Raw genomic sequence first — 25,946 nt, 5'->3', positions numbered from 1 at the left:
ATGCTTGATGCGGTCGACTGGCACAATGGTTGCGGTCTTGAAGCACGTGAGGACAACCGCCTGGGCCAGTGACAGATTGAAAATTAGTATTAGGGCCGGGACAATACCAGTATCGCAATATATTTTCAATGGCAAAAATGAAAACACAAAGCACATCTCACTCTTTGGTCCTTTAAAAACCTGCTGTATGTAAAATATTGTGTGATATAGCTTGGAAAATAAATTTATATTACTCAGGATGACAACATAATGATATTTGTTTCCAACATTACGTCTGTTTTCCTAAAGAAGTTAAATCCGCTTCGTGTTTTGGATACTGGTATCGTCCCGGACCTAATTAAGGGTGGATGTGTGTCATCTCTACACAAGAACATTTGTTAACACTTCATATGAAAGTGATGCTCCAGAGCAGGGCCGGCTCTAGCCTCTTGGGGAGATTTGGTTTGGAGGCCACTCCACCAAGCGGGCCCCCAAAAATTATGGCACCCCTCTTGACGGTGGAAAGAAACATGTGCATATTAAAGTTAATTTCCTGTAATTCGACACTACAGTGAATGGTGACCCCGATGTGATATATCTTACAGATACTTTGGACTAAATTTGAGTTTATTCTATTATATTATTCAATTGGGGCAGCAGGTAGCCTAGTGGTTAGCGCGTTGGACTTGTAACCGAAAGGTTGCAAGATCGAATCCCCGAGCTGACGAGGTAAAAATCTGTCGTTCTGCCCCTGAACAAGGCAGTTAACCCACTGTTCCTAGGCCATCATTGAAAATAAGAATTTGTTCTTAACTGACTTGCCTAGTTAAATAAAGATAAAATGAACATGTGGCCTATGTGAAGGCGAATATGCAAGCAATCTATATTTTTGAATTATGGAAATTGACTCGTATTAATGATTTGATCAAGAATGATCTCACATTTGATTCGAATAGGGATGAAATTCTTTAGTACTGGCAATATACACTGAGTATACCAAACATAGGGGGGCGGGGGGGTCTGGTGAACACGACAGGGTTCTATGGCCGCAGGCAGAACAGCAGAAACAGGGTCAGCAGCACGACCAGGTGGACTAGTGACGGGGACAGCCAGGAGTCGTCAGGCCAGATAGTCCTGAGGCATGGTCCTAGGGCGCAGGTCCTCCGAGAGGGGAGAGAGAGAGAGAGAGATGGGAGAATTAGAGGGACCATATATAAGATCACACAGGACACCAGATAAGACAGGAGAATACACCGGATATAACAGAATGACACTAGCCCCCCGTTCAAAGGCACTTAAATATTGTCTTGCCCATTCACCCTCTGAATGGCACACATACACAATCCATGTCCACATTGTCTCAAAACTTAAAAATCCTTATTTAACCTGTCACCTCCCATTCATTTATACTGATTGAAGTGGATTTAACAAGTGACATCAATAATTGGATTCACCTGGTCAGCCTGTCATGGAAAGAGAAGGTGTTCTTATTGTTTTGTATACTCAGTGTATTGACATGCATAAGAAAAATACAAGAGAATGTTAATTCTAAAGCTTGCTGTGTTTTTACTCGGGAAAAACAAATAGCAACACAGCAAACTACTGATGAACTTCCCAGAGGACATCAGAGCGCAACATAGAGCAATTGCAAGCAGAACTTCAAGCATACGAAAAAGAGCATGATCTGACTAGGTCATTTCTACATGACGCGCAGCGAGATTTGTTAGAACAGAGCACAAATAGGCTCCAAAGCGACATGTCTGACTGAGATACAGATAGCTGCACAGTCAGTCCCACCTAGGGTGTGGTGTGAGCGGCCATGCCAGAGTATGTGAGCGGAGTGAGGAGTGGAGCTTGCCCTATTTGACTGGAGCGTGGAGTGAGTTTCCCAGAGGCTGGAGTTTCGGCTTTCTCGCCCCCTCCAATTTGTCTCCAGGAGTGCTCCAGTAGCACTCATTTTACAAGCTCAGGGCATGCCCGGCCCAGCATGCATTTGTAGTCTACTTGTGTGCTGCTATAGCACCTTGCTTTAGCTACCGTCATCTAATATTCTAAATATCTTCATAAAGAAGCTGATAAAACACACAGGTGATAAATCAAGGTGACTTAAAAAGATGGAGGACCAAGAGCAAGAGAGGGAGTGTGGTTATGTAGTGTCCACAACTAAAGAATGAAAAGACAAGTATCCCGAAAGCATGTACTTACTACGTGGACATGCTAACAGAAAGGAACAAGGTGGGTAGCTAGCAAAGTGTGTCATTTTAGCACATTATTTATGAACAAAAAATGATCTCTAAAAGGTTCCGTTAATTTTCCTTCTATTATCTATACAATATGCCATCATTGATGACATGTTAACTAACTATTACCTCTTTCAAGGAGCGTTCTGTTTTGATAGGGATATTTGACCTAAAATTCTTTAGGCCTACCTACAGAAAAAAATACAAATGACTATACATCCCTGCCCAGCCTTGCATTAGTGGCCCAAGCGGTGTTTAGCATCCCAAGTGGCTCTGCAATGGCTGAGAGGGTATTCTCTGCGGCTGGCCTGCTCTCCAGGCACAATCACATGATCCTGAAGCTACAGACTCTGGCCAAACTCATATTTCTAAAAATGAATTCAAAGGCACTGTAGACTGAGCCTAATGAGGCATTTTTCATTTAATTTGTATTTAATTCTAAGTAAGTCAAACAGCATGTATGTGCAATTTATAGACTATAATGAATTATTAAAACAAAATGTTGTTTAAATGCTTAGTGCCTAATGTTCCTGCCAGCCTACACGGAACCCAAACTAGCTGCACACGCCATCGTGCATCAATTTATTTTGTCCCCTTAGACCAAACGCGATCACGACACGCAGGTTAAAATATGAAGACAAAACTCTGAAACAATTACATTAATTTGGGGACAGGTCGAAAAGCATTAAACATTTATGGCAATTTAGCTAGCTAGCTTGCACTTTCTAGCGAATTTGTCCTATTTAGCTAACTTGCTGTTACTAGCTAATTTGTCCTGGGATATAAACATTGAGTTATTTTACCTGAAATGCACAAGGTCCTCTACTCCGACAATTCATCCACACATAAAACGGTCAACCGAATCATTTCTAGTCATCTCTCCTCCTTCCAGGCTTTTTCTTCTTTGAACTTATATGGTGATTGGCATCTAAACTTTCATAGTATTACCACAACGACCGACAACACAGTTCGTCTTTCAATCACCCACGTGGGTATAACCAATGAGGAGATGGCACGTGGGTATCTGCTTCTATAAACCAATGAGGAGATGGGCGAGGCAGGACTTCACAAATAGAACTGACTTCTATTTTAGCCCTTGGCAATGCAGATGCTTGTGCACACGACGCAAGCTGTGTAGTCAGGGTATCAGTGTGTCGCACTCGCAAATGCTTCACAACTGATTTATTTGTAGGCTATCGACTTGAAATAATTGAAACAATATAGCCTAAATAATACATTTCGTATTAGGCTACATGTCTGACTCCTGACCTATTTAGAGTGTTTATATGCTGTTTAATACGATATGTAGCCTATTTGAAATTATGAGTGCTTCTTACAGTTACCTTTTCCTGTTGTTTACTTAAATACTTAATTCAAATCATATGGTTTTGTTTCAATATTTCTAGCCAAATGGTTGGTTATATACCACGGCTTTCAGCCAATCAGCATTCAGGGCTCGAACCACCCGGTTTATAATTTGAATTCTCTCACCAACCCCCTCGTCATCACTCTGGGTAGCAGAGTTTCAGTTGTGTTCAGGTCTGATATCTGATTGGAAGTTCACTTTTATAGTAGCATATTGGTCAACAACTCACATGTTTTTATTCTAACAACTCAGAGGCTTTTATAAGAGTCTTAGATTCATTGTCTCTCTCTTTTTCTTTGTTCCTGACCTGCATGGCCTTTCAGGCTATGACTTCTTTCTCTCCCTCTTTGATCATGCATAAGGTATTGCATTGTAATGTTTGTTAATGCCTTGTATATGATTTCATAATGTTAAATACCTTTCCACTCTCAGTCCAATTCTTGCTAGTCAATGTCAACTCATTGCCTAATGCTTGCTTGCATATTTTAAGTATCTTTATAGCGTAAAAGATAAACATTTTAATGTATAAATAGTTATATATCAAATACTACCACACTACAAAGTCAATCAATTTAATATACCATCACAAATGTTTTCATTTAGGCAGGTCTTAAGAAACATGATGATATTAAAACCTCTACGGGATCAGTGTCCACCACGCGGGACGGTTGAGCTAACGTAATGTGATTAGCATGAGGTTGTAAGTAACAAAAACATTTCCCAGGACATAGAAATATCTGATGGGCAGAAAGTTTAAATTCTTGTTAATCTAACTGCACTGTCCAATTTACAGTAGGTATTACAGTGAAAGAATATCAATCTATTTGTTTGAGAAGAGTGCACAATGTATTGATAAACCAATTAGGCACATTTGGGCAGTCTTGATACAACATTTTGAACAGATATGCAATGGTTCATTGGATCAGTCTAAAACGTTGCACTGACACTGCTGCCATCTAGTGGCCAAAATTGAAATGGCTCCTGGGCTGTAATAATACGTTATGGCCTTTCTCTTGCATTTCAAAGATGATCGTACAAAAAAAACACGTTATTTTCTATGTATTATCGTTTACCAGATCTAATGTGTTATATTCTCCTACATTAATTTAACATTTCCACAAACTTCAGTGTTTCCTTTCACATGTTATCAAGAATATGCATATCCTTGCTTCAGGTCCTGAGCTACAGGCAGTTAGATTTGGGTATGTCATTTTAGGTGAAAATTGAAGGGTCCGATCCTTAAAAGGTTCTTTCAAAATAACAGAATAGCATATTGTGAGTTTAATTATGTTACTGTGCTTAGTTAACCAAAGCTCGACTTCAAGTTCCGTCTGCCATCAAGTCGAAACGGTCTATGGCAATATGTTATCACCGTGGTGACGGAAAAGGGATATGGCTTGAAAACGTATCTCAATCCAGGGATGGAAGGTATCGCTGTACTCCTAATTGTCCCATTATCCAAGCCTCGAAATCGAGAAGATTGAAATACTGCTGTTTTTTAATTAGCTGCCTTTTTCATCAGCATGCTAGGTTATTCCACAAAACTTCCGGCAGCAACTCACCCAACGCTAGACGTCACATTTGAATGCAATCACATTTTTTTGCTATGTCTTATACTTCCTTGTGTTGTGTACTTCTTAATTTACCATTGTGTTATTTAGATTATTTTTAGACATTGGTGGAGAGGTACTGTCTACTGATGTGTGCTACCCTTTGGGGAGTAACAAGTCATTTATAAACATTTATAAAGTATATATAGTGAACACTTTAGATCAGGGGCTATTAGTGAGGCACTGAGGTATTAGTAAGTGCATGTACTCACATTCATAAATGCACTCATTAATAAATACACCATTCGTGACATTTATAGATGCATTTAAAAATATGTATATAAATGGTGAGTCAAATTATTAATCAACCATTGACAAATGCCTTGACAATAACTCCTTTATAACTGGTTTATAGTACATTAGTAGTACATTATTAATCATTTACAAATTGTGAACATACTATGATCAAACACCTCAATTATCTGATAAATCATGAACAAATCATTTACAATAGCATTTATAAATGTGTAAATATCTATTTATAGATTTCTTATTGACATTTACAAATGTAGGAATACTAATTAATAAATGGTAAGTAAACTCTTTACAAACAGCTTATAAATGGTATATTAAGGGACCTTAATATAAAGCCTTACCGAACATTTTGATCCATCGATGAGACTTCATCAATAGTCAAATTATTATTATTATTACCATTATCATTTGTCTCCTAACTCATGTATCTCTATGACATGTAACTGATGTGCTCTGTTTTTCCTTCCTCAGCCACCGTAACGCTGCGGTGAGGAGCTGCACTGCTCAGCACCTGGAGAGACTGGCTGAGGTCATGGGGATGGCTCGTCTCCTGTCGGGGAAGAAAGACCTCACTGACCGTTTCTTGATTGCCGTCAGTAAACTGGCTGTGGACCCTGCACAGGAAGCCAGGTGGGAAGTTCCTCCTGTAAAGTAGCTTGCTTCAACATAACAGTTAAGGCCGGGATTCAATCCATTGGCTCGCTATAGCACTAGATCGCCGACAATGCAGCTTTTAAAGGTAATTTACTCAAGTCAACATCTGCAGCGTTTACCACGAATACAAATTGAAATTGCATTTAAAAGCCACATTGTCGGCTGTATACAGCATCTATGCTAAAGGGTGTCATGGATTGAATTGCGGATTTCAGGTATTCCAAAACAACCACAGGTAGTAACACAAATAAGTGCTACGTGGCACAGGAAAATCCAAGTCCAGGCACTCATGTGGGTTTGGAAGTTAAAAAGCCAAAAGCTTAGCCGGGACGTTTGGCCGGCAGGGATGTTCTTCTCCCATCGCCAACTAGCGACCTCCTGTGGGGGGGCGGGGTGCAATGCACGCTGACACGGTCGCCAGGTGTATGGTGTTTCCTCCGACACATTGGTGCAGCTGGCTTCCAGGTTAAGCGGTCATTGTGTCAGAAGCAGTGCGGCTTGGCTCGGTTGTGTTTCGGAGGACGCACGGCTCTCGACCTTCGCCTCTCCAAAGTCCTTACGGGAGGTGCAGCGATGGGACAAGATTGTAACTACCAATTGGATACCACAAAATTGGGGTAAAAATTACAAATGTAAATGAGTCCAAATAGTCAGTACCTGATTCAGTTTCCTTCCTTCTGTTTGGTGCCTAATGAAGACAACCCTACTTGATCACAATGGTCGGCCTGAGCAAAGCGCTGTGCAGATTCGCTAAGATTTTCATAATAACGAACGGTTAATACCCAGTTGTTAGATAGTTGAGATGATTTGTAGATCAGGTAATGCGGTGCATTACTCAAACCGACCCTCTTGCAAATTCTACCTAATGTATGTCTTATTTTGATGGGATATTTTTTCTCAGGTTGCCATCAATTGAGTACTGTTTTTAATCACTGACAGTAGAAATTATTTGATATGTTGCACGTTTAAGATGATATTAATATATTTTTCCACAGGCATCATGGTCGCAATATCTTGAGAAACCTGGCCACCAATGGCGACTTTGCTAAAATGTGGGACAAATTCGCTCCGAGAAAAGAGCGAGAATCCTTGAGGGAGGTCATCTCAAAGGTTAACCTCAAAGAAAGGTACATTCTCTCTGGATGATTAGAAGTGTGACAAATGAGCTGATATGATTACAGAAATCCAATCCCACTGGGCACAGATATCAGTTCAATGTCTAGTTTTGATTTAAATTTGGGAACTCAACCAAAATGTGAAATCAACCAAAAATGCTGGTTAAAAGTTGGGTGAAAAAAATCCAATTGTTTCCCACGTTGATTCACCGTCATCACTGTAAGATTATATCTTTGTCTTTTCTCTTTTTCAACAGGAATTTCTGAATAATCCCCAACTTGACTATATATTTGTATCTAAATATTTGCACATTTCCCAACTTGACTATTATCCCCTCCGGTCCCCAAACTCCAATATTTTCACTCATTCTAAGAAATGTGACACTATCATCCAAACCCCCATGTAAATGCATCTTTAAACTGCATTGACTCCTTGTCCAAGTCCTGAATCCACTTTAAGGCAATATGAACCACATTCAAAGCACTAAATTACCTTTCCTCTGAGCTCCTATCTGATCTACCAGCTCAATAGTGGTCTACTGAAACCATACTCACCATCTCAGGGGGTGCTCAGATCATCAACCACTGACCTCCACACCATCCTCAAAACCAGCAGTCCTCTTTTGGAGGCAGGTTGGTCAGTGCTCCTGTATGGCACCAACATTGTGGATTTTCATCCAATACTTCTGGACTATGAGAACATTCTTTGGACAATAAAGTTAGGTAAAATGGAAGCTGGCTACAGTCTCAGTTTTATCCTCCAAGACAGTGTGAGGATGTGTAACAACAATACCTGTGGTTTAACTTGATGACCAGATTACCGAATGAGTACGCAGGGCACCTGCCCTGTGGGCCCGACCTCCAGGGAATATCATCATATCATCAAAAACTAAAAGTATAGTGGATGTATATTACAGTACGTGGACGTTTTACAATTCGTGAGCTCGTTTCATAGTTTGTAGCCATGTTTTATATAAATTTGTGCTCATTTTGGTAGAAATGAGTGAGTTTAAAAAAAAAATTGAGTGGGGATGTTTTATATCAATTTGCTTACTGGTGCTCTTGTGGGGTTCTTTAAGGTTTTTAGCATGCTTGCTTAACTATAAACAAGAAAATATCCTATGTATTAAAGTTTGAATTTATGACTCATGTGAACCTGCATTGTACAATATTCTCAGAAGCCTGACTGTTAGGGTGCAACCCAAAGAATGTGTGTGTATGCAACATTGTACAAGGGCATAAGATATGAACAGCAGTGTGAAATGTGTGACCGAAACTTTGCTAATCTTAGAGAGGCACAGGAGGGGTGTAGAGGAAGGGGGGTTAATCAGGAGACTGCTGACTATGGTGTATGCACTATAACCCAATTCTGAATTATGCACCATAACCCAATTCTGAATTATGCACTATAACCCAATACTATAACACATGATTGAATATTAGCAACTGTTGGCCTGGGAGACTGGGTGTGTGTGTGTGCTGAAAGTAACAGTTAGCCCCAGATAAGTGTGCTGGGAAGCTGTGGTTAGCCTTGAGCGAGAACAGTGGGCATTGTATACAGGTGCGAATAGCTCAGACAATATTGCAGAGCTGTCTGACCTCAGTCTCTGGGGTGAAGGAGCGTAATCTACACAGCAACAGCGTCGGGACATCACATGTGTTGATATCACAAGTTTACTGGAGAACTGAGACGAAGTAGAGACTCTGGACAGGGTGGATAAGGTTTAATAAAAAGCAGTTTATTCAGAGGTAAAGATATCTGAAATAGCGTGCACGGACTCGTTCATCAAGCTCAAATGGAACTATCTGAAAGAAACCCTCTAAACATTTTGTGCAGACATTATATATGATAAATGAAGTAGGTTGAGTCTGGTAGATCTGGTCTTCTGGTTGGTCCTGATGAGTTGGGCGAGGTCCCCTTCAGGCTAGTATCACTGTCCCATTGGCTCTGAGTAGAGTTCTTTGTCTTCAGAAATGTTCAGCTAAAACAGGAGATTAGGTGTGTGCGTAGATGTTCCTGTCATATCTGTGTGTCTCTGTAAAATGTTCAGCCTAAAGAGGAGATTTTGTGTGTGCGTAGATGTTCCTGTTTTATCAGTGTTTATGAAAGGTTTGTGCCAGCCCTCTGTCCTTGGGTGTGTGTGTGTCTCAGTATCTCGTGAAATGCAGACCCAAGCACCCTGTTGGTCAAGGCCTTTCCTGTTTTAATCAGTGTTTGTGTGGGGTTTGTGTCAGCCATCTGTCTCTGGGTGTGTGTGGGTCTCAGTATCTGCTTATGAGTTTGTGAGAAACCCTGTTTTGAAAGAAGTTAGTTATAACAACGTAATAGCAATATGCTTGTGTTATTTTAAATGGTATTTATTACAAATGCGCCAGGACTGGCTTAAAGCGCCAACACCAACGATAGGCTGGGTGAGTCTAAACCACGCCCAGTCTCTACTCTGACAGGCCGGCTCGGAAGTGGGAACTAATCTGTCATGAGTATATTATCATATCTTTGTCAGGAACAAGTGTCTTCTCTGTTTTCATCCTGCGTGATGTTACAGTGAACCCGTATATACGGAAATTGCATTTGCCATTTATTACTTAGATTAATAAAAAGTACATAGCATACAATTAGTGACTCATTGTCATACTTGTCCTTATACCAGATTGAATTGACGCAACCCTAACAGTACCCCACCCTACGGGCGGTAAATCATTGGATCTGATTAATTCAATCTTTGAGGACTGCAACCATAGAAATACAATTTATTTACACTAATAATAAGCTATTGTCAACTTCCCGTCTATGCTTATCTTGCTCATTGTAAATGTCTCACTGTTACCCTATGTGTGCAACTATTATTGATTTCTCACAGAAAAATAATTTGGTTGCAAATGTACCTGGGGCCATGTAAATAATTGTTAGGCTACTCATTTTGAATCCACCGGTGGCAACCATAAAAGTCTGTGTGCGACTGGGCACAGTAAAATAATTTGGTTACTGACCTGCCCTACATCATAGAAGGCCCTTAAAGTCGGAACTAGGAAATTCGCTAACTCGTTATGGAATGATGATTTTAAGTTTCCCACTTGTGAAGTATCAGAATCAACCATTTGGAAGCTCTACGCTAATAACTTACATTAATTTGAACTCTGATGTTCCAAGTTTCCGATGGCATGTGAATGCATCAATAATTGCCATGGGCATTTTGAATGTTCAGTCAATGAGCATTATGGGTAATTATCCTACATACTTACATCAAATACTTTATGATAGCATCATCTCCTGTAGTAACAGTGCCATTCCAAACACAATAAATGTGAAAATTGACAAAGACACAAAATATTGCGAAAGTGAAGAAAATCAGCTCAAAATTGAAGGAGGAAATGCCCTTGCAGCAGGGAAGCTTACGGTATTATAATATATTGTAGATAACATTCACATAGTTTGTGTATTTACAGTATCAGTACACATACAAATGAAAGTATATGCTAGGGATTGAGCTACACTGATGTGAACAAAACATTAAGAACACCTTCCTATTGAGTGGTGGACCATTCTTGATACTCAGGGAAAACTGTTGAGTGCGAAACACCCAACAGCATGGCAGTTCTTGACACATACCAGGACGCCTGGCACCTACTACCATACTCTGTTCAAAGGGACTTAAATCTTTGGTCTTGCCCATTCACTCTGAATGACACACATACACAATGCATGTCTCAATTGTCTAAAAATCATTCTTTAACCTGTTATGGCTGCAGTATTGAAAAACTGGAAAATATGTGCAAATTTTCAAACGGCCTCTTAATCAATTTTTGCTCTTACAATATGCATATTATTATTACTATTGGATAGAAAACAGTCTCTAGTTTCTAAAACCGTTTTAATTATTTCTCTAAGTGGAACAGAACAATTTTTACAGCCCATTTCCTATCCGGAAGTGAGATTTCCAAAATCGATGTCGCTCTTCAAGCCCTTGTCTATAAAAGGGCATGTCACTTAGGACTGTAGAAACACGTCATACGCCTTCCTCTGGGTGTCATGCGGAAGTGAGAGAAGAAATCACTTGATTATCTCGTCCTGGGTTTGAACACAACCTCTTGGAGTGAGTGTTGCGCAGTTTATTTTTCTTTCTGGGCGCGAAGTAGGACCTGGACTCGGCTCCTGGAAAACACTCTGTAAAGGTGAATATGATCTCTGGCTTCGATTTTATTTGATACATGTCACAATATCATCCTAAAGTATGTTATTTCAATATAGTTTAATTATATTATTGAAATGTATTCTGGACTTTAGACATGATGCGACGCAAGAATTTTTTCAAGATGGAGAGGTTAGCGTCGCACTGCCAGTGTGCTTGCTAATTCAAGAGGGAAATTGTTCGTTCTGGATCGAAATAAAGACATTTCTGAACAAAGGACCCCTTGGAGAACATTCTGATGGAAGATCAACAAAGATAAGGACCCAATTTGGGATGCTTTTTCATATATCTGTCGAACTGTGCTATGCTACCGTTTGCCTTGAGTCAATGCTGTTGTGATGTTAGCTATTGTAGTAAGCTAATATGACGATATATTGTGTTTTCGCTGTAAAACACTTGAAAAATCGGAAATATTGGCTCTATTCACAAGATCTTTCTCTTTCATTAGCTATCCACCATATATTTCTCTGAAATGTTTTATGATGTGTAATTAGTAGTTGACGTTGGTGTCTGTATTTTCTCTGGCTACTCCCGTGCGATTTCTGACTGTAGCTATGATGGTAGCAGTAATGTAAAACTGATTTATAGCTAAAATATGCACATTTTTTGAACAAAACATAGATTTATTGTGTAACATGTTATAGGACTGTCATCTGAGGTAGTTTTTTCTAGGTTATTTAGGTTGGTTCTAGGTTAGTTAGGTTGGCTTGTGCATGCTACTTGCATCCTACTTGTGCTGTGAAAAATGTCTGTCCTCCTTTTTTATTTGGTGGTGAGCTAACATAAATATATGTGGTGTTTTCTCTGTAAAACATTTAAAAAATCGGACATGTTGGCTGGATTGACAAGATGTTTATCTTTCAAATGCTGTATTGGACTTGTTAATGTGTGAAAGTTAAATATTTTTACAAAATAGATTTTGAATTTCGCGCCCTGCACTTGAGCTGGATGTTGTCATAGGTGTACCGGCGTCGGGATGACGTCGGGCTGCAGCCATAACAGGTTAACCGTTTCTCAATATAGGGGGTGCTGTTTCAACGTTAGCATTTATCGTCTCCAAATTAAACTGCCTCATACTCAATTCTTGCTCGTACAATATGCATATTATTGTTATTATTGGATAGAAAACACTCCCTAGTTTCTATAGCCGTTTGAATTATGTCTCTGAGTGAAACAGAACTCATTCTACAGCACTTTTCCTGATATGGAGTGAGATTTCAGAAATTTTGGCCTCTGGTCCCAGGTCAGTTTTAAAGTCCCTGTAAATCCTATGAGGATACAAACACTGCCCATGCCTTCCTCTAGATGTCAGTAAGAGGTGACAATTTGAATGGAGTCGATTGCGCAATCAGGGCCTGTATAAAACGCGAAAGACCGGATGTACCGTTCTTTTCCTGCTGCGCCTGACGCAAGATGGACGTCGGACTGGCTCTCTTTCCAAGCGTTGGTTTAGCCACTTATATATCGCCGGTCATGTTTTTACTCGTTATAGGTGTTAAAAACATCATAAGGTAGTTAATTTAAACCGTTTTATAGCAATTTATATCCGTTTAGTGCGATTTTGAGGCATTGCTTTGTGATGCACTTTGAAGCGCCGGGCACGTTTCGGGGTCCCGGTCGAACGTTAGTGGGCATTTCGACGGACAAGAGGACATCTTTCGACCAAAAGAAGATTAGACCCAAGAAAGGATACATTGCCCAAGATTCTGATGGAAGATCACCTCACAGTAAGAAATATTTAAGATGATAAATCGTTGTTCTGTCGAAAAATGTTATACGCATATTCCGCCATTTTTTTTGGTATAGCTTCGCTTGGCGAACCCTGTATTGCACAGTAAGGATAATTTTAGAAATGTAATTCAGCGATTGCATTAAGAACTAATTTGTCTTTCGATTGCTGTCCACCCTATATTTTTTAGTCAAGTTTACGATTAGTTATTCATTACGCCAGATCACTGTCCAAAATGGAGCCCGACATTTTCAGGCTAGTTTTGCTAGTATTGTCATGTTATAACCACGTTTTTTTGTGGCTAAATATGCACATTTTCGAACAAACTCTATATGTATGTTGTAATATGATGTTACAGGAGTGTCATCGGAAGAATTCTGAGAAGGTTAGTGAAAAAATTAATACATTTTGGCGATGATTACGTTATCGCTCTCTTTGGCTTGTATCAATGCTCGGGTAACGTTTGCACATGTGGTATGCTAATATAACGATTTATTGTGTTTTCGCTGTAAAACACTTAGAACATCTGAAATATTGTCTGAATTCACAAGATCTGTGTCTTTCCATTGCTGTGAGCTGTGTATTTTTAAGAAATGTTTTATGATTAGTAATTAGGTAATACACGTTGCTCTCTGTATTTATTCTAGTCGAGTTGTGATGGTGGGTGCAATTGTAAACTATGATTTCTACCTGAAATATGCAAATTTTTCTAACAAAACCTATCCTATACAATAAATATGTTATCAGACTGTCATCTGATGAGGTTTTTTCTTGGTTAGTGGCTATCAATATCTTTATTTGGCCGAATTGGTGATAGCACCTGATGGAGTAAGAAACTGATGGAGTTAGAAAAGTGGTGTCTTTTGCTAACGTGGTTAGCTAATAGATTTACATATTGTGTCTTCCCTGTAAAACATTTTAAAAATCTGAAATGGTGGCTTTATTCACAAGATCTGTATCTTTCATCTGGTGTCTTGGACTTGTGATTTAATGATATTTAGATGCTACTATTTACTTGTGACGCTATGCTAGCTATGCTATTCAGCTTTTTTACTGGTGGGGGGTGGGGGGTGCTCCCGGATCCGGGTTTCTGACTCGGTAGAAGTTAACCCGTCTCTCCTCCCCTTCATCTACACTGAGAAGAAGATTTAACATCAATAAGGGATTATAGCTTTCACCTGATTAGTCTATGTCACGGAAAGAGAAGGTGTTCTTAATGTTTAATACACTCAGTGTATGTGTCCATGATGTTATAGATTCCAAGTGGTTGATTTTTTTAGGGAATGACTATATGCTCTATATTATACCTGCAGATCATCACAGCAGCCGAAGTTGCTATGCAGAGGGAGGAGATCGTCCGAGCATCAGGCCTCATCCGGTCACAGAGGGAGGGTATCCTCCAAACAGCCAGTGTCCCTGTACATAGGGAGGAGATTCTCTCAGCAGCTAGCATCACTGCGCAGAGGGAGAAGATCTTCCGATCATCAGGCTTCATCCCTGCACAGAGGGAGGTGATTCTCCAAACAGCCAGTGTCCCTGCACAGATTGAGGGGATCCTCCAAACAGCCAGTGTCCATGCACAGAGGGAGGGGATTCTCTCAGCAGCTAGCATCAATGCACAGAGGGAGGAGATCCTCCGAGCATCAGGCCTCATCCCTGCACAAAAGGAGTTGATCCTCCTGATGGCCAGTGTCACTGTGCAGAGGAAGGGAATCGTCCCAATGTCCAGCGTCCCTGCGCACAGGGAGGGGATTGTCCCAAAGGCTAGTGTCCCTGCTGAGAGGGAGGAGATCCTCCGAGCATCAGGCCTCATCCCTGCACAGAGGGAGGGGATTCTCCAAACAGCCAGTTTCCCTGCACAGGAGGGGATTCTCCGAGCAGCTAGCATCACTGCGCAAAGGGAGATCCTCCGAGCATCAGGCCTCATCCCATCACAGAGGGAAGGAATACTTCCGGCATCTTCTATCACTGCGCAGAAGAAGATCCTCAGAGCATCAGGCCTCATCTCTGCACAAAAGGAGTTGATCCTCCTGATGGCCAGTGTCACTGTGCAGAGGAAGGGAATCGTACCAATGGCCAGCGTCTCTGCGCACAGGGAGGGGATTGTCCAGAAGGCTAGTGTCCCTGCTGAGAGGGAGGGGATCCTCCAAACAGCCAGTGTCCCTGCACAGAGGGAGGGGGTTCTCCCAGCAGCTAGCATCACTGTGCAGAGGGAGGAGATCCTCCTCACAGCCAGTGTCCCTGTGAAGAATAGAAACAATCATCCCCATGGTGGCACCACTGTGGAAATGGGATGGTGGAGCGTGTACTCCACCTGTGGATTTCTATTCCAAGAGAAGAGGTCACTTAACCTTACCTAATTAGTAAAGAAATTACCATTGTGATAGCATGAGAATACGTTGTGATAGATCAAATGTATGGCTCATGTGAGTGTATAGCTGTAATACTTTCATGCATTTTCTACATAAAACAGGTTTAGCTCCATTTGACTAAAATGTCAAAGTAATTTAGCAGACGCTCTTATCCAGAGCGACTTACAGCAGTGAGTGTATACATTTTCATACTCCAGTGAATCTCTCCAGGATTTCGCATGGAATTTTTTTGATATTCGCGGATAAATTTGCAGCGACAATGACATTTTGCATAGCAATATGCAATTGTTTTGTCCAATTTGTTGCAAAAATGCTGTGTTGACGTGTGGCTTGATTGAACCATATTATGCAGTAAATGTGCGGTGATTGGTTGAAATTGCGAGCCCTCTTTTTGTACTGTGGTAATGGATCAGTTCTATGCGATAATATTGTGATGATGTGACTATTTTATGCAGAAATAGTTTGGTGATTGGTCAAATTTGTAAGCCCTCACATAATATGCAGGAAAGTGTTGATTTTGCAACCAAAACAATGCAATCGCAGAGTCCTGGAGTAACCTCCCAGTAATCCCTGTGACTGCGTGTAGGTTAAGATTGGGTTGTAACAGAGTATCAGAGCGAGACGTTTCTACCTGTCAGCTAGTAATTGTTCTGTGTGGTGACATGAGCAGAGTGGCCTGACTTCTCCCACTTATTACAGATGTCCGACTTAGATATGTTGAGCATCCTGCTATGATGTCCATCACCAAGCCGGAACACTCCGAGGCCAACCCTCAGTGCTAGACTGGAAGCCGGCCGGTGGCTGAGTCCGAGACCCCTGCTGTTCACAATAACAGGAGGCTGGCTCAGCTGGGTCTTTGGGAGTGGAAGAGTTAATAAGAAGGAGGTTCATCTACCTGAGGACAAAGACAGATCTGTACGGAACTGGTTATTAACACTTTATTCTATGTAAACACAATTGAGTGGATAAAAAAATTGCTAATATCTTCCTCCTCAGATTGTCTGGGATCCAACTCTGCACAGATGGGTTAACAAAACTGAGCCCAAGGCTGAGGTACACACTTAAAAACAGTGAACAACCATTGTATTTCAACTGTGATAATATTACTAACAATTTGGAAAATGTGTTGTGTTTTACAGACCAAGTGTGTACCACCACCTCCACCGATGGGGACATATGGATATCAGGGGAACACTGGCAGTGTCCTCAAAGGAGTGAATCCTTACTCTATGAAAGCAGGTGAATATTGCTTTAGAATACATGTGGTTTAACCAAGACTGTCAGCCAATCATAGATGTCCCTGGTGGTCTCCTGCTAACACCTTTCCCACTACCAGCAGGTCTATGGGGCACCAGATACCCTACAATGCATTACAATTATGGGACCAACTCAAAGCCTCCAAGCCATGGGCCTGGACTGCTTCCTAGACAGCTCTCTGGCTTGCTCCCTCCTTCACACTTTGACCTTATGGCACCAATGGTTGTGCCACCTGACACTCTACCTTACTGAGGTATGACTCTGGAAAATCCTTCCAAATTGGATCCATTCATCATTAACTGAGATTTTACTTTAACATAGCAAATGGCTGAAGTAGCAAGGATGTCAACTATTTTTTATTTTTGTCCAACAGTCCATTTGCCCAGAGTGGATTTGCCATACATAGATTTTTTATGCATTAAAAATGTATTAAAAGATTATATTTTAATTAAATCTCTCCTTTGTGTCCTCGTGTTCACATTAATTTGATGTGATCTATCATAATTTACAATGCTTATTGCTTCTGTATTGCTTTACAGACAAGTATATATTATACACATATATTTTATTTTAGACATAAAAAAAACATTTGTGCATTTTGGATTTCCTACATTTACTTACTGTACAGACAATTATATTTTATACATATATTATTATTATTTTTTTTTTTAGATGTATTCCATAGACAGAACAAAATATATTTAGATGCATTTTAAATTTCTTTATTTCCCATGGGCTTCACCAGAGTACCCCCTAGTGGCTGGAATACAACTGTATTAAGCCTCTTACAACACCCCCCTGCAAAAACTAAATGTTGGCCCAGTTGCAGCCTAGTATCCAAACTGATATGCCATTTAAAAAATTTAAAAAATGTAAACAGCGTTTTTCATTTGCGATTCCTGGCTACTGTACGGTTGTGGTTTCTTGCAGGTAACCTGCTGTTCCTGGCTGTGGTCAGCCATTTCGGGGCGAAACTGCACCGGACCAGGCTCATTGCTATGGGCTGTTTCCTCATGGCTGTAGGATCCTTCCTCACAGGCCTGCCACACTTCTTCATGGGACGGTATAACAACTGAAATACTGGTTAAACTTGTGCTTGTAGAGATACTCCAATGCGGAGGATAGTTTCACTTTAGAAATAAAGAAATGTATCCAGTTGTTGATTAATCTCAGTTACCTTAGAACTAAAGTCTTGCATAATTGGTCAGCTGCTTGATTATGTTTTGGGGCCATACATGTTAAGAGAAGGGATTAAGAGACGCTTTAACTGTGATGTGGTAAAGTTGGACCCAGGTGCAGAGAAGAGACCAGAAGATGAAGCAGTGGTTCCAACCAGTGTCTCCACCCCTCAAGGGCCCACTTAACTGCCAAGAGCTCCCGGTTGCCTACATCGTATTTAACTTCCGCTGGCGAGAACCGCTTGGAGAGAAAGGCGCATGGGTGCAGTTTCTTGTCCTCCTCGTTCCGCTGTGAAAGTACCGCACCAGCTCCGGTATCCAAGGCGTCCACCTCTACCACAAAGAGGCGAGTAGGATCAGGATGAACGAGGATGGGTCCGGAGTTGAAACGTCCCTTGAGCTCTACGAATGCCCCGTCAGCCTCGGGATTCCTGCAAAAACGTGCTTGACTGAGGTGGGACAGGGCCATATGTGTTCCGGAGTGGTTTTTGTAGAAGATCAGGATGTCATCGAGGTAAACAAAGATGAACCGATTCAACAAATCTCTAAGAGTGTCATTGATCAATGCTTGAAACACAGTTCGATATTCCAAAGGCCATGACTAAATACTCAGTGACCACTTGGGGTGTTAATGGCAGTTTTCCACTCATCTCCCTACCTGATTCTCACCAGATTTTAAGCGTTGCGGAGGTCCAGTTTGGTGAAGAATTGGGCTCCTAGAGACAAATCCAAGGCAGCGGACATCGAGTAACTCTCCCTCATATTCCACTGATCAAAACTTGTTTTTATCAACCCACCCACCAACCAACCAATCAGATGTCATATTTAACCGTTGTAGGACACGGTCAGACCAGCCACCTTAACGTTGTCACACTTAGTGCCAGACTGCAGAAGGAGGAGGAGGTAGGCCATGAAGGAGGTGACGAAAGACAGCTGGGCTCCAGACACAACGCCAAGCTTATACCTCTTCATCAGTAGACCTCCCAGGGATATCCCCACCGCACCCACAGGCAGGTTCAACTCACCTGGAAAAGTTATACTCACACGTCTATAGTGCTACCAGTGTGCTGGAGTTTCATTTCCACTCATGTTCAACAAACCTACAGGGGATGGGAGAGAACAAAAAAAGTGTTTTTAAGGCCATTCAACATCAATACTGACAGGAGGGAACATTTCAGTTGGAGCATGTCCAGGGTTATCATATCTGCAATATATACAGTGCCAGTCAAAAGTCTGGACACACCTACTCAATTTAAGGGTTTTTCTTTATTTTTAAGATTTAAAAAATTTTGAATAATAGTGAAGACATCAAAACTATGAAATAGCACAATTGGAATCATGTAGTAAGCAAAAAAAAGTGTTAAACAAATCAAAATATATTTTATATTTGAGATCTTTCGAAGTAGCCATCCTTTTCCTTGATGACCGCTTTGCACACTCTTGGCATAATTTCAACCACCTTCATGAGGTAGTCACCTGGAATGCATTTCAATTAACAGGTGTACCTTCTTAAAAGTTAATTTGTGGAATTTATTTCCTTCTTAACGCTAGGGGTCAGATTTTTTTTATAATTAAAAAATAAATAACGTTCCCAAGGTAAACAGACTATTTCTCAGGTCCAGATCGTAGAATATGCATATAATTTACAGATTATGATAGAAAACAAAATATTGTCTGTGAGTATAACAAAACTGATTCTGCAGGCGAAAACCTGAGAATCTAACCCGGACGTGATATTTTTCTTTTAAAAATCTGTGTTTCCTGGCCAGTCTTTCTTCCATTTAAAGGGGTATCAACCAGATTCATTTTCCAATGACTTCCTCAGGCTGTGACCAGGCTTTAGACATAGTTTCAGGCTTTTATTTTGAAAAATGAACGAGATTTTTCAAAAGTAGTCAGGTGTCCTCTGAATAGTTCCTGCGCGCGAGAGGGAAGCTCTCCATTTTCCTTTTCTCTCTTATTGAATAGGTTACGGTCCGGTTGAAATATTATCGATTATGTTTGTTAAAAACAACCCGAGGATTGATTATAAAAAACATTTGACATGTTTCTACGACCATTACGGATACTTTTTGGAATGTTCGTCGTAGTTTTCTGAACATAACGCGCAACCCAAAAAGCGTTTTTTATGTTATAAAAGTAATATTTATCGAACAAAAATAACATTTGTGTAACTGGGAGTCTCGTGAGTGCAAACATCCGAAGATTATCAAAGGTCAGCGATTAATTTTATTGCTTTTCTGACTTTCGTGACCATGCTAATTTGGGGCTAGCTGTTGTAGCATTGATTGATACACTCACAAAAGCTTGGATTTCTTTCTCTGTAAAGCATATTTTCAACATCTGACACGATAGGTGGATTAACAACAAGCTAAGCTGTGTTTTGGTATATTTCACTTGTGATTGCATGATTATAAATATTTTTTGTAATATTTTGCACCCTGCAATTCAGCGGTTGTTTAGGAAAATGATCCCGCTAAAGGGATCCGTAGCGCAGAGAAGTTAAGCTACTTTGCAAATACTTAGCATGTTAGCTAACCTAAACATAAGCTTAACCCTTTTAGCTAACCCTTCCCCTTTAAACGTAACTCCCAACCCTAACCCCTAGCCTAGCTAATGCCAACCAGGTAGCTAACGCTACCCACCTAGCTCGAATTTGTAGCATATCATACGTTTCACAAATTCTTTACATATAATACGTGTACCAAATTTGTTACATATTGTACGTTTTGCAAATTTGGAACATAATACGAATTGTAACATCATACAAAATGCCTGATGGACAACCAGAAATTAATACATACCATAACTGGAGTGTCTCAGATTTACATACAGAATACATACCGACTTGCCTAGTTAAATTAAGGTTACATTTTTAAAACTATAATGATAAAAAATGACTTGAGGTTGGTCTGCCCCCAGAACAAATTCTAGTAACGTAAACTCACCCCATTCCGTACAAATGTGCGCAACCGCGACATTCAAACGAGGCTGCAAAGAAAACTAATGGGACTATAGCGACTGTGTTGACTTCAAAATCTGGGGTGTGAACTACGTTTCTATTCAAGCGTTGATCGACATGGTAATGGCTCTATACTATTGGAGAAAAGTTTAAAAAACGGACTCAGCGTTACCTCGTGACGTGTCATGCCGTAACTTTCAGCACGCATAAAGCAACTATTTCTGTCTTACAATCTCTCTCCACCAGGTGTAGCACTTTTCTCATCGTTTAAAAACAAGAAATGGACAGTGGCTGGGGTAAGACCTAGTCATTTTTTGCGTCATCACTGCAAGCATCATGACTCTCAAAGCCGCTGTTTACATCTGAAGATCACTTTAGCACTGCCCTAAATACCTGATTCAAATTCGACACAAACCTTCAAATAGGTACGTAATGACACATTATATACTCTTTATAGCGTTTTATTTACACTTCAGAGGCGATAAGGTGATAAGTTGGACAGATCGAGTGAAAAAAAGCAGTTTTGCCACACCACTCGCCTTACTACCACGCATTAGTTTTGCTTCCCCTCCCGCCATTTTTAGAAAGACCCGACGGAGCTCATTGCCTTGTAGAATTATGCAGAAACGGGCAGCGTGGAGTTCATGTAATTGATTCTGTTGGAAAGTGGAGAAATTGTGCTTTACAATGGTATTGAGATTAGAGGTCGACCGATTAATCGGAATGGCCGATTAGTTAATGCCGATTTCAAGTTTATAACAATCGGAAATCAGTATTTTTGGACGCCGATTTAAAAGATATATACACTGCTCAAAAAAATAAAGGGAACACTTAAACACAATGTAACTCCAAGTCAGTCACACTTCTGTGAAATCAAACTGTCCACTTATGAAGCAACACTGATTGAGAACAAATTTCACATGCTGTTGTGCAAATGGAATAGACAACAGGTGGAAATTATAGGCAATTAGCAAGACACCCCCAATAAAGGAGTGGTTCTGCAGGTGGTGACCACAGACCACTTCTCAGTTCCTATGCTTCCTGGCTGATGTTTTGGTCACTTTTGAATGCTGGCGGTGCTCTCACTCTAGTGGTAGCATGAGACGGAGTCTACAACCCACACAAGTGGCTCAGGTAGTGCAGCTAATCCAGGATGGCACATCAATGCGAGCTGTGGCAAGAAGGTTTGCGGTGTCTGTCAGCGTAGTGTCCAGAGCATGGAGGCGCTACCAGGAGACAGGCCAGTACATCAGGAGACGTGGAGGAGGCCGTAGGAGGGCAACAACCCAGCAGCAGGACCGTTACCTCCGCCTTTGTGCAAGGAGGAGCACTGCCAGAGCCCTGCACCGCACAGCCCTCCATGTGCTCGCCAGAGGTAGCCTGACTGCCATTAGGTACCGAGATGAGCACCTCAGACCCCCTGTGAGACCATATGCTGGTGCAGTTGGCCCTGGGTTCCTCCTAATGCAAGACAATGCTAGACCTCATGTGGCTGGCTGGAGTGTGTCAGCAGTTCCTGCAAGAGGAAGGCATTGATGCTATGGACTGGCCTGCCCGTTCCCCAGACCTGAATCCAATTGAGCACATCTGGGACATCATTTCTCGCTCCATCCACCAACGCCACACCACAGACTGTCCAGGAGTTGGCGGATGCTTTAGTCCAGGTCTGGGAGGAGATCCCTCAGGAGACCATCTGCCACCTCATCAGGAGCATGCCCAGGCGTTGTAGGGAGGCCACACACACTACTGAGCCTCATTTTGACTTGTTTTAAGGACATTACATCAAAGTTGGATCAGCCTGTAGTGTGGTTTTCCACTTTAAATTTTGAGTGTGACTCCAAATCCAGACCTCCATGGGTTGATAAATTTGATTTCCATTGATCATTTGTGTGATTTTGTTGTCAGCACATTCAACTATGTAAAGAAAAAAGTATTTAATAAGAATATTTCATTCAGATCTAGGATGTGTTATTTTAGTGTTCCCTTTATTTTTTTGAGCAGTGTATATATATATTAACACACACCTTTATTTAACTAAGCAAGTCAGTTAAGAACACATTCTTATTTTCAATGACGGCCTAGTGGGTTAACTGCCTTGTTCAGGGGCAGAACGACAGATTTTTACCTTGTCAGCTCAGGGATTTAATCTCGCAACATTACGGTTAACTATTCCAACGCTCTAACCACCTGCCTCACGAGGAGACCGCCTGTTACCCGAAAGCAGTAAGAATCCAAGGTAAGGTGCTAGCGAGCATTAAACTTATCTTATAAAAAACAATCAATCAATCATAATCACTAGTTAACTACACATGGTTGATGATATTACTAGTTTATCTAGCGTGTCCTGCGTTGCATATAATCGATGCGGTGCACATTCGCGAAAAAGGACTGTCGTTGCTCCAACGTGTAGCTAACCATAAACATCAATGCCTTTCTTAAAATCAATACACAGAAGTGTATATGTTTTTAAACCTGCATATTTAGCTAAAAGAAATCCAGGTTAGCAGGCAATATTAGCCAGGTGAAATTGTGTCACTTCTCTTGCGTTCATTGCACGCAGAGTCAGGGTATATGCAACAGTTTGGGCCGCCTGGATCATTGCGAACTAATTTTCCAGAATTTTACGTAATTATGACATAACATTGAAGGTTGTGCAATGTAACAGGAATATTTAGACTTATGGATGCCACCCATTAGATAAAATACAGAACGGTTCCGTATTTCACTGAAAGAATGAACGTTTTGTTTGAGATAGGTCATTAATATGTTTGAATCCGGAAACTAAGGCTTGTATTTCTGTGAGTTATGTTCTAATTAAGTCTATGATTTGATAGAGCAGTCTGACTGAGCGATGGTAGGCACCAGCAGGGTCGTAAGCACTCATTCAAATAGCACTTTTGTGCGTTTGCCAGCAGCTCTTCGCTGTGCTTCAAACATTGAGCTGTTTATGACTTCAAGCCCATCAACTCCCGAGATTAGGCTGGTGTAACCGATGTGAAATGGCTAGCTAGTTAGCGGAGTGCGCGCTAATAGCGTTTAAAACGTCACTCGCTCTGAGACTTGGAGTAGTTGTTCCCCTTGCTCTGCATGGGTAACACTGCTTCGAGGGTGGCCGTTGTCAATGTGTTCCTGGTTCGAGGCCAGGTAGCGGCGAGGAGAGGGATGGAAGCTATACTGTTACACTGGCAATACTAAAGTGCCTATAAGAACATCCAATAGTCAAAGGTATATGATATGCAAATGGTAGAAAGAAATAGTCCTATAATAACTACAACCTAAAACGTCTTATCTGGGAATAGTGAAGACTCATGTTAAAAGGAACCACCAGCTTTTATATGTTCTCATGTTGTGAGCAAGGAACTTAAATGTTAGCTTTCTTACATGGCACATTGCACTTTTACTTCTCCAACACTTTGTTTTTGCATTATTTAAACCAAATTGAACATGTTTCATTATTTATTTGAGGCTAAATAGATTTTTTTAATGTATTATGTTAAGTTAAAATAAGTGTTCATTCAGTATTGTTGTAATTGTCCTTATTACAAATAAATGTTTTATATTTCGGCCAATTAATCGGTATAGGCTTTTTTTGGTCCTCCAATAATCGGTATCAGGGTTAAAGTCATAATCGGTCGACCTCTAATTGACATTACAGTTGATCTGGAAGTATTACGTTTGGGCGCTAAAATAAGGTCAATTGTACGGAGCAAGACGATGAACAAAAGTGAGTGAGTTTACGTTAGATGGCCAGCATGCATGCACAACTTGGTTCTGAGACTACTGAGCTATACATGGGTTGCACGTTTCATCACAATATTGTTAAAAACATTTGTTTTAGGACTGCCAGCTGAACATTTACTCAATACATCCTCAATAGGCACTCATGAAGATTTGGTCTAAAGTGCATTACTGTTGCTCAAAATCACAATGTAATTTCTAAAGAACGCAACTTATTAGTAGCAAAACCTTGTGTCTTCATTTTGAGGTTTCCAGATTGACTTTAGTTGCAGTGTAACGTTAGCTAGCTAGCTAAGAGATTGAGTGGAGACCACCACATTTTTTCTTACAAACGTTGCTAGCTAATGACAATATTGCCACCTGTCAAAAGTAAATTCGTTGACGTGATGATAATGGCAGTCTTGTCCTATTAAATATTTGGCTACTTTAGCAATGTCATCGTATTTCGATGCCAATAGTGTAATTTAGGCGAAACAGTCGTAGCTCCCATGACTCCACCAAGGCAACACACATAAGGTTCAATATGTGTATGATTACATTTTCATAGCACATCAAAAATAAATAAAAATGATCAACCCCAATGAGTCGTGCACAACCCATATCTAAATTATTTAAAGCTTGCTTAATAATGTAATGACCTGACAAGATCATAAAGGAACAATTGTCCAGACAGAGGGTTGAGTTTACGAATTGACGGTTTATTAACCCAACTTTACACTGGCTACTGTTTGGCCGTAGCCCACGGCAAATAAACGAAATATACCCCACAAGCCAACCTTGACCTTCTCTTGTGAAGCCCAGACGTAAGAGAGAGAGCAATGGCTAAACCTGGTCTTAACTTCCAATGCTCCATCCCCCTGCCCAACCCCCCTCCACGCCACTCCGCCAAACACCAGGATGCCCGGCATCAGAACATTCCAGGCATCCCCGTGATTGGCAGATAGCAGGTTGATTGGCATGTCGGACCCCGCGAACACTGGTCAGTACAACACAACCCACTAATAGCCTACCACATAACACACCGCTGTCTGTGCGGGTCGCTACAATAACCCGTTGGCGTGCATTGGAGCTCCCCCCCAAAACAACGATGACAAAGTCCAGAAGCATCTCACGTTGTGATTACTCACTACTTGTAGATATTCCTTCAGCGAAGTATGGCAGTTCCTTGCAGGTTTCCTCACAAGATCCACAGCAAGCACAGCTATCAATGCAGACAGTACTCCTTAGCCGTTACGGATATCCCATGGGAACACGAACTCGTTTTAAGCTTTCTCAAGCAATTATCTCTAGGTGTTACACGA

The 25,946-nt window shown here is 40.9% G+C and overlaps 1 protein-coding gene and 1 long non-coding RNA gene across 2 annotated transcripts; one reads left to right on the top strand and one right to left on the bottom strand.

Moving 5' to 3' along the window:
* Positions 1 to 8,937: 8,937 nt before the first annotated feature.
* On the bottom strand, positions 8,938 to 14,242 carry LOC139535368 (uncharacterized). Its single transcript, XR_011667111.1, has 2 exons — positions 12,418 to 14,242; positions 8,938 to 10,954 (listed from the first exon to the last, which is right to left on the bottom strand). It is a non-coding gene; the product is annotated as an uncharacterized lncRNA (long non-coding RNA).
* An 88-nt stretch (positions 14,243 to 14,330) lies between these two features.
* On the top strand, positions 14,331 to 16,564 carry LOC139535367 (uncharacterized). Its single transcript, XM_071334705.1, has 3 exons — positions 14,331 to 15,479; positions 16,210 to 16,425; positions 16,507 to 16,564. Exons 1-2 carry the CDS (start codon positions 14,422 to 14,424, stop codon positions 16,220 to 16,222), a joined length of 1,071 nt encoding a protein of 356 aa, XP_071190806.1. The 5' UTR covers positions 14,331 to 14,421; the 3' UTR covers positions 16,223 to 16,425; positions 16,507 to 16,564.
* The last annotated feature ends 9,382 nt before the right edge of the window (positions 16,565 to 25,946 follow it).

The sequence above is a fragment of the Salvelinus alpinus genome, chromosome 12 (genome assembly GCF_045679555.1).
Source record: "Salvelinus alpinus chromosome 12, SLU_Salpinus.1, whole genome shotgun sequence".
NCBI classification, from domain to species: domain Eukaryota; kingdom Metazoa; phylum Chordata; class Actinopteri; order Salmoniformes; family Salmonidae; genus Salvelinus; species Salvelinus alpinus.
The sequence above is the reverse complement of the archived record's forward strand: the minus strand, read 5'-3'. Positions and strand labels throughout refer to the sequence as shown.

Coding starts and splice junctions, on each gene's coding strand:
- LOC139535367 (XM_071334705.1), top strand. CDS start 14,422: ATGACTATATGCTCTATATTATACCTGCAGATCATCACAGCAGCCGAA.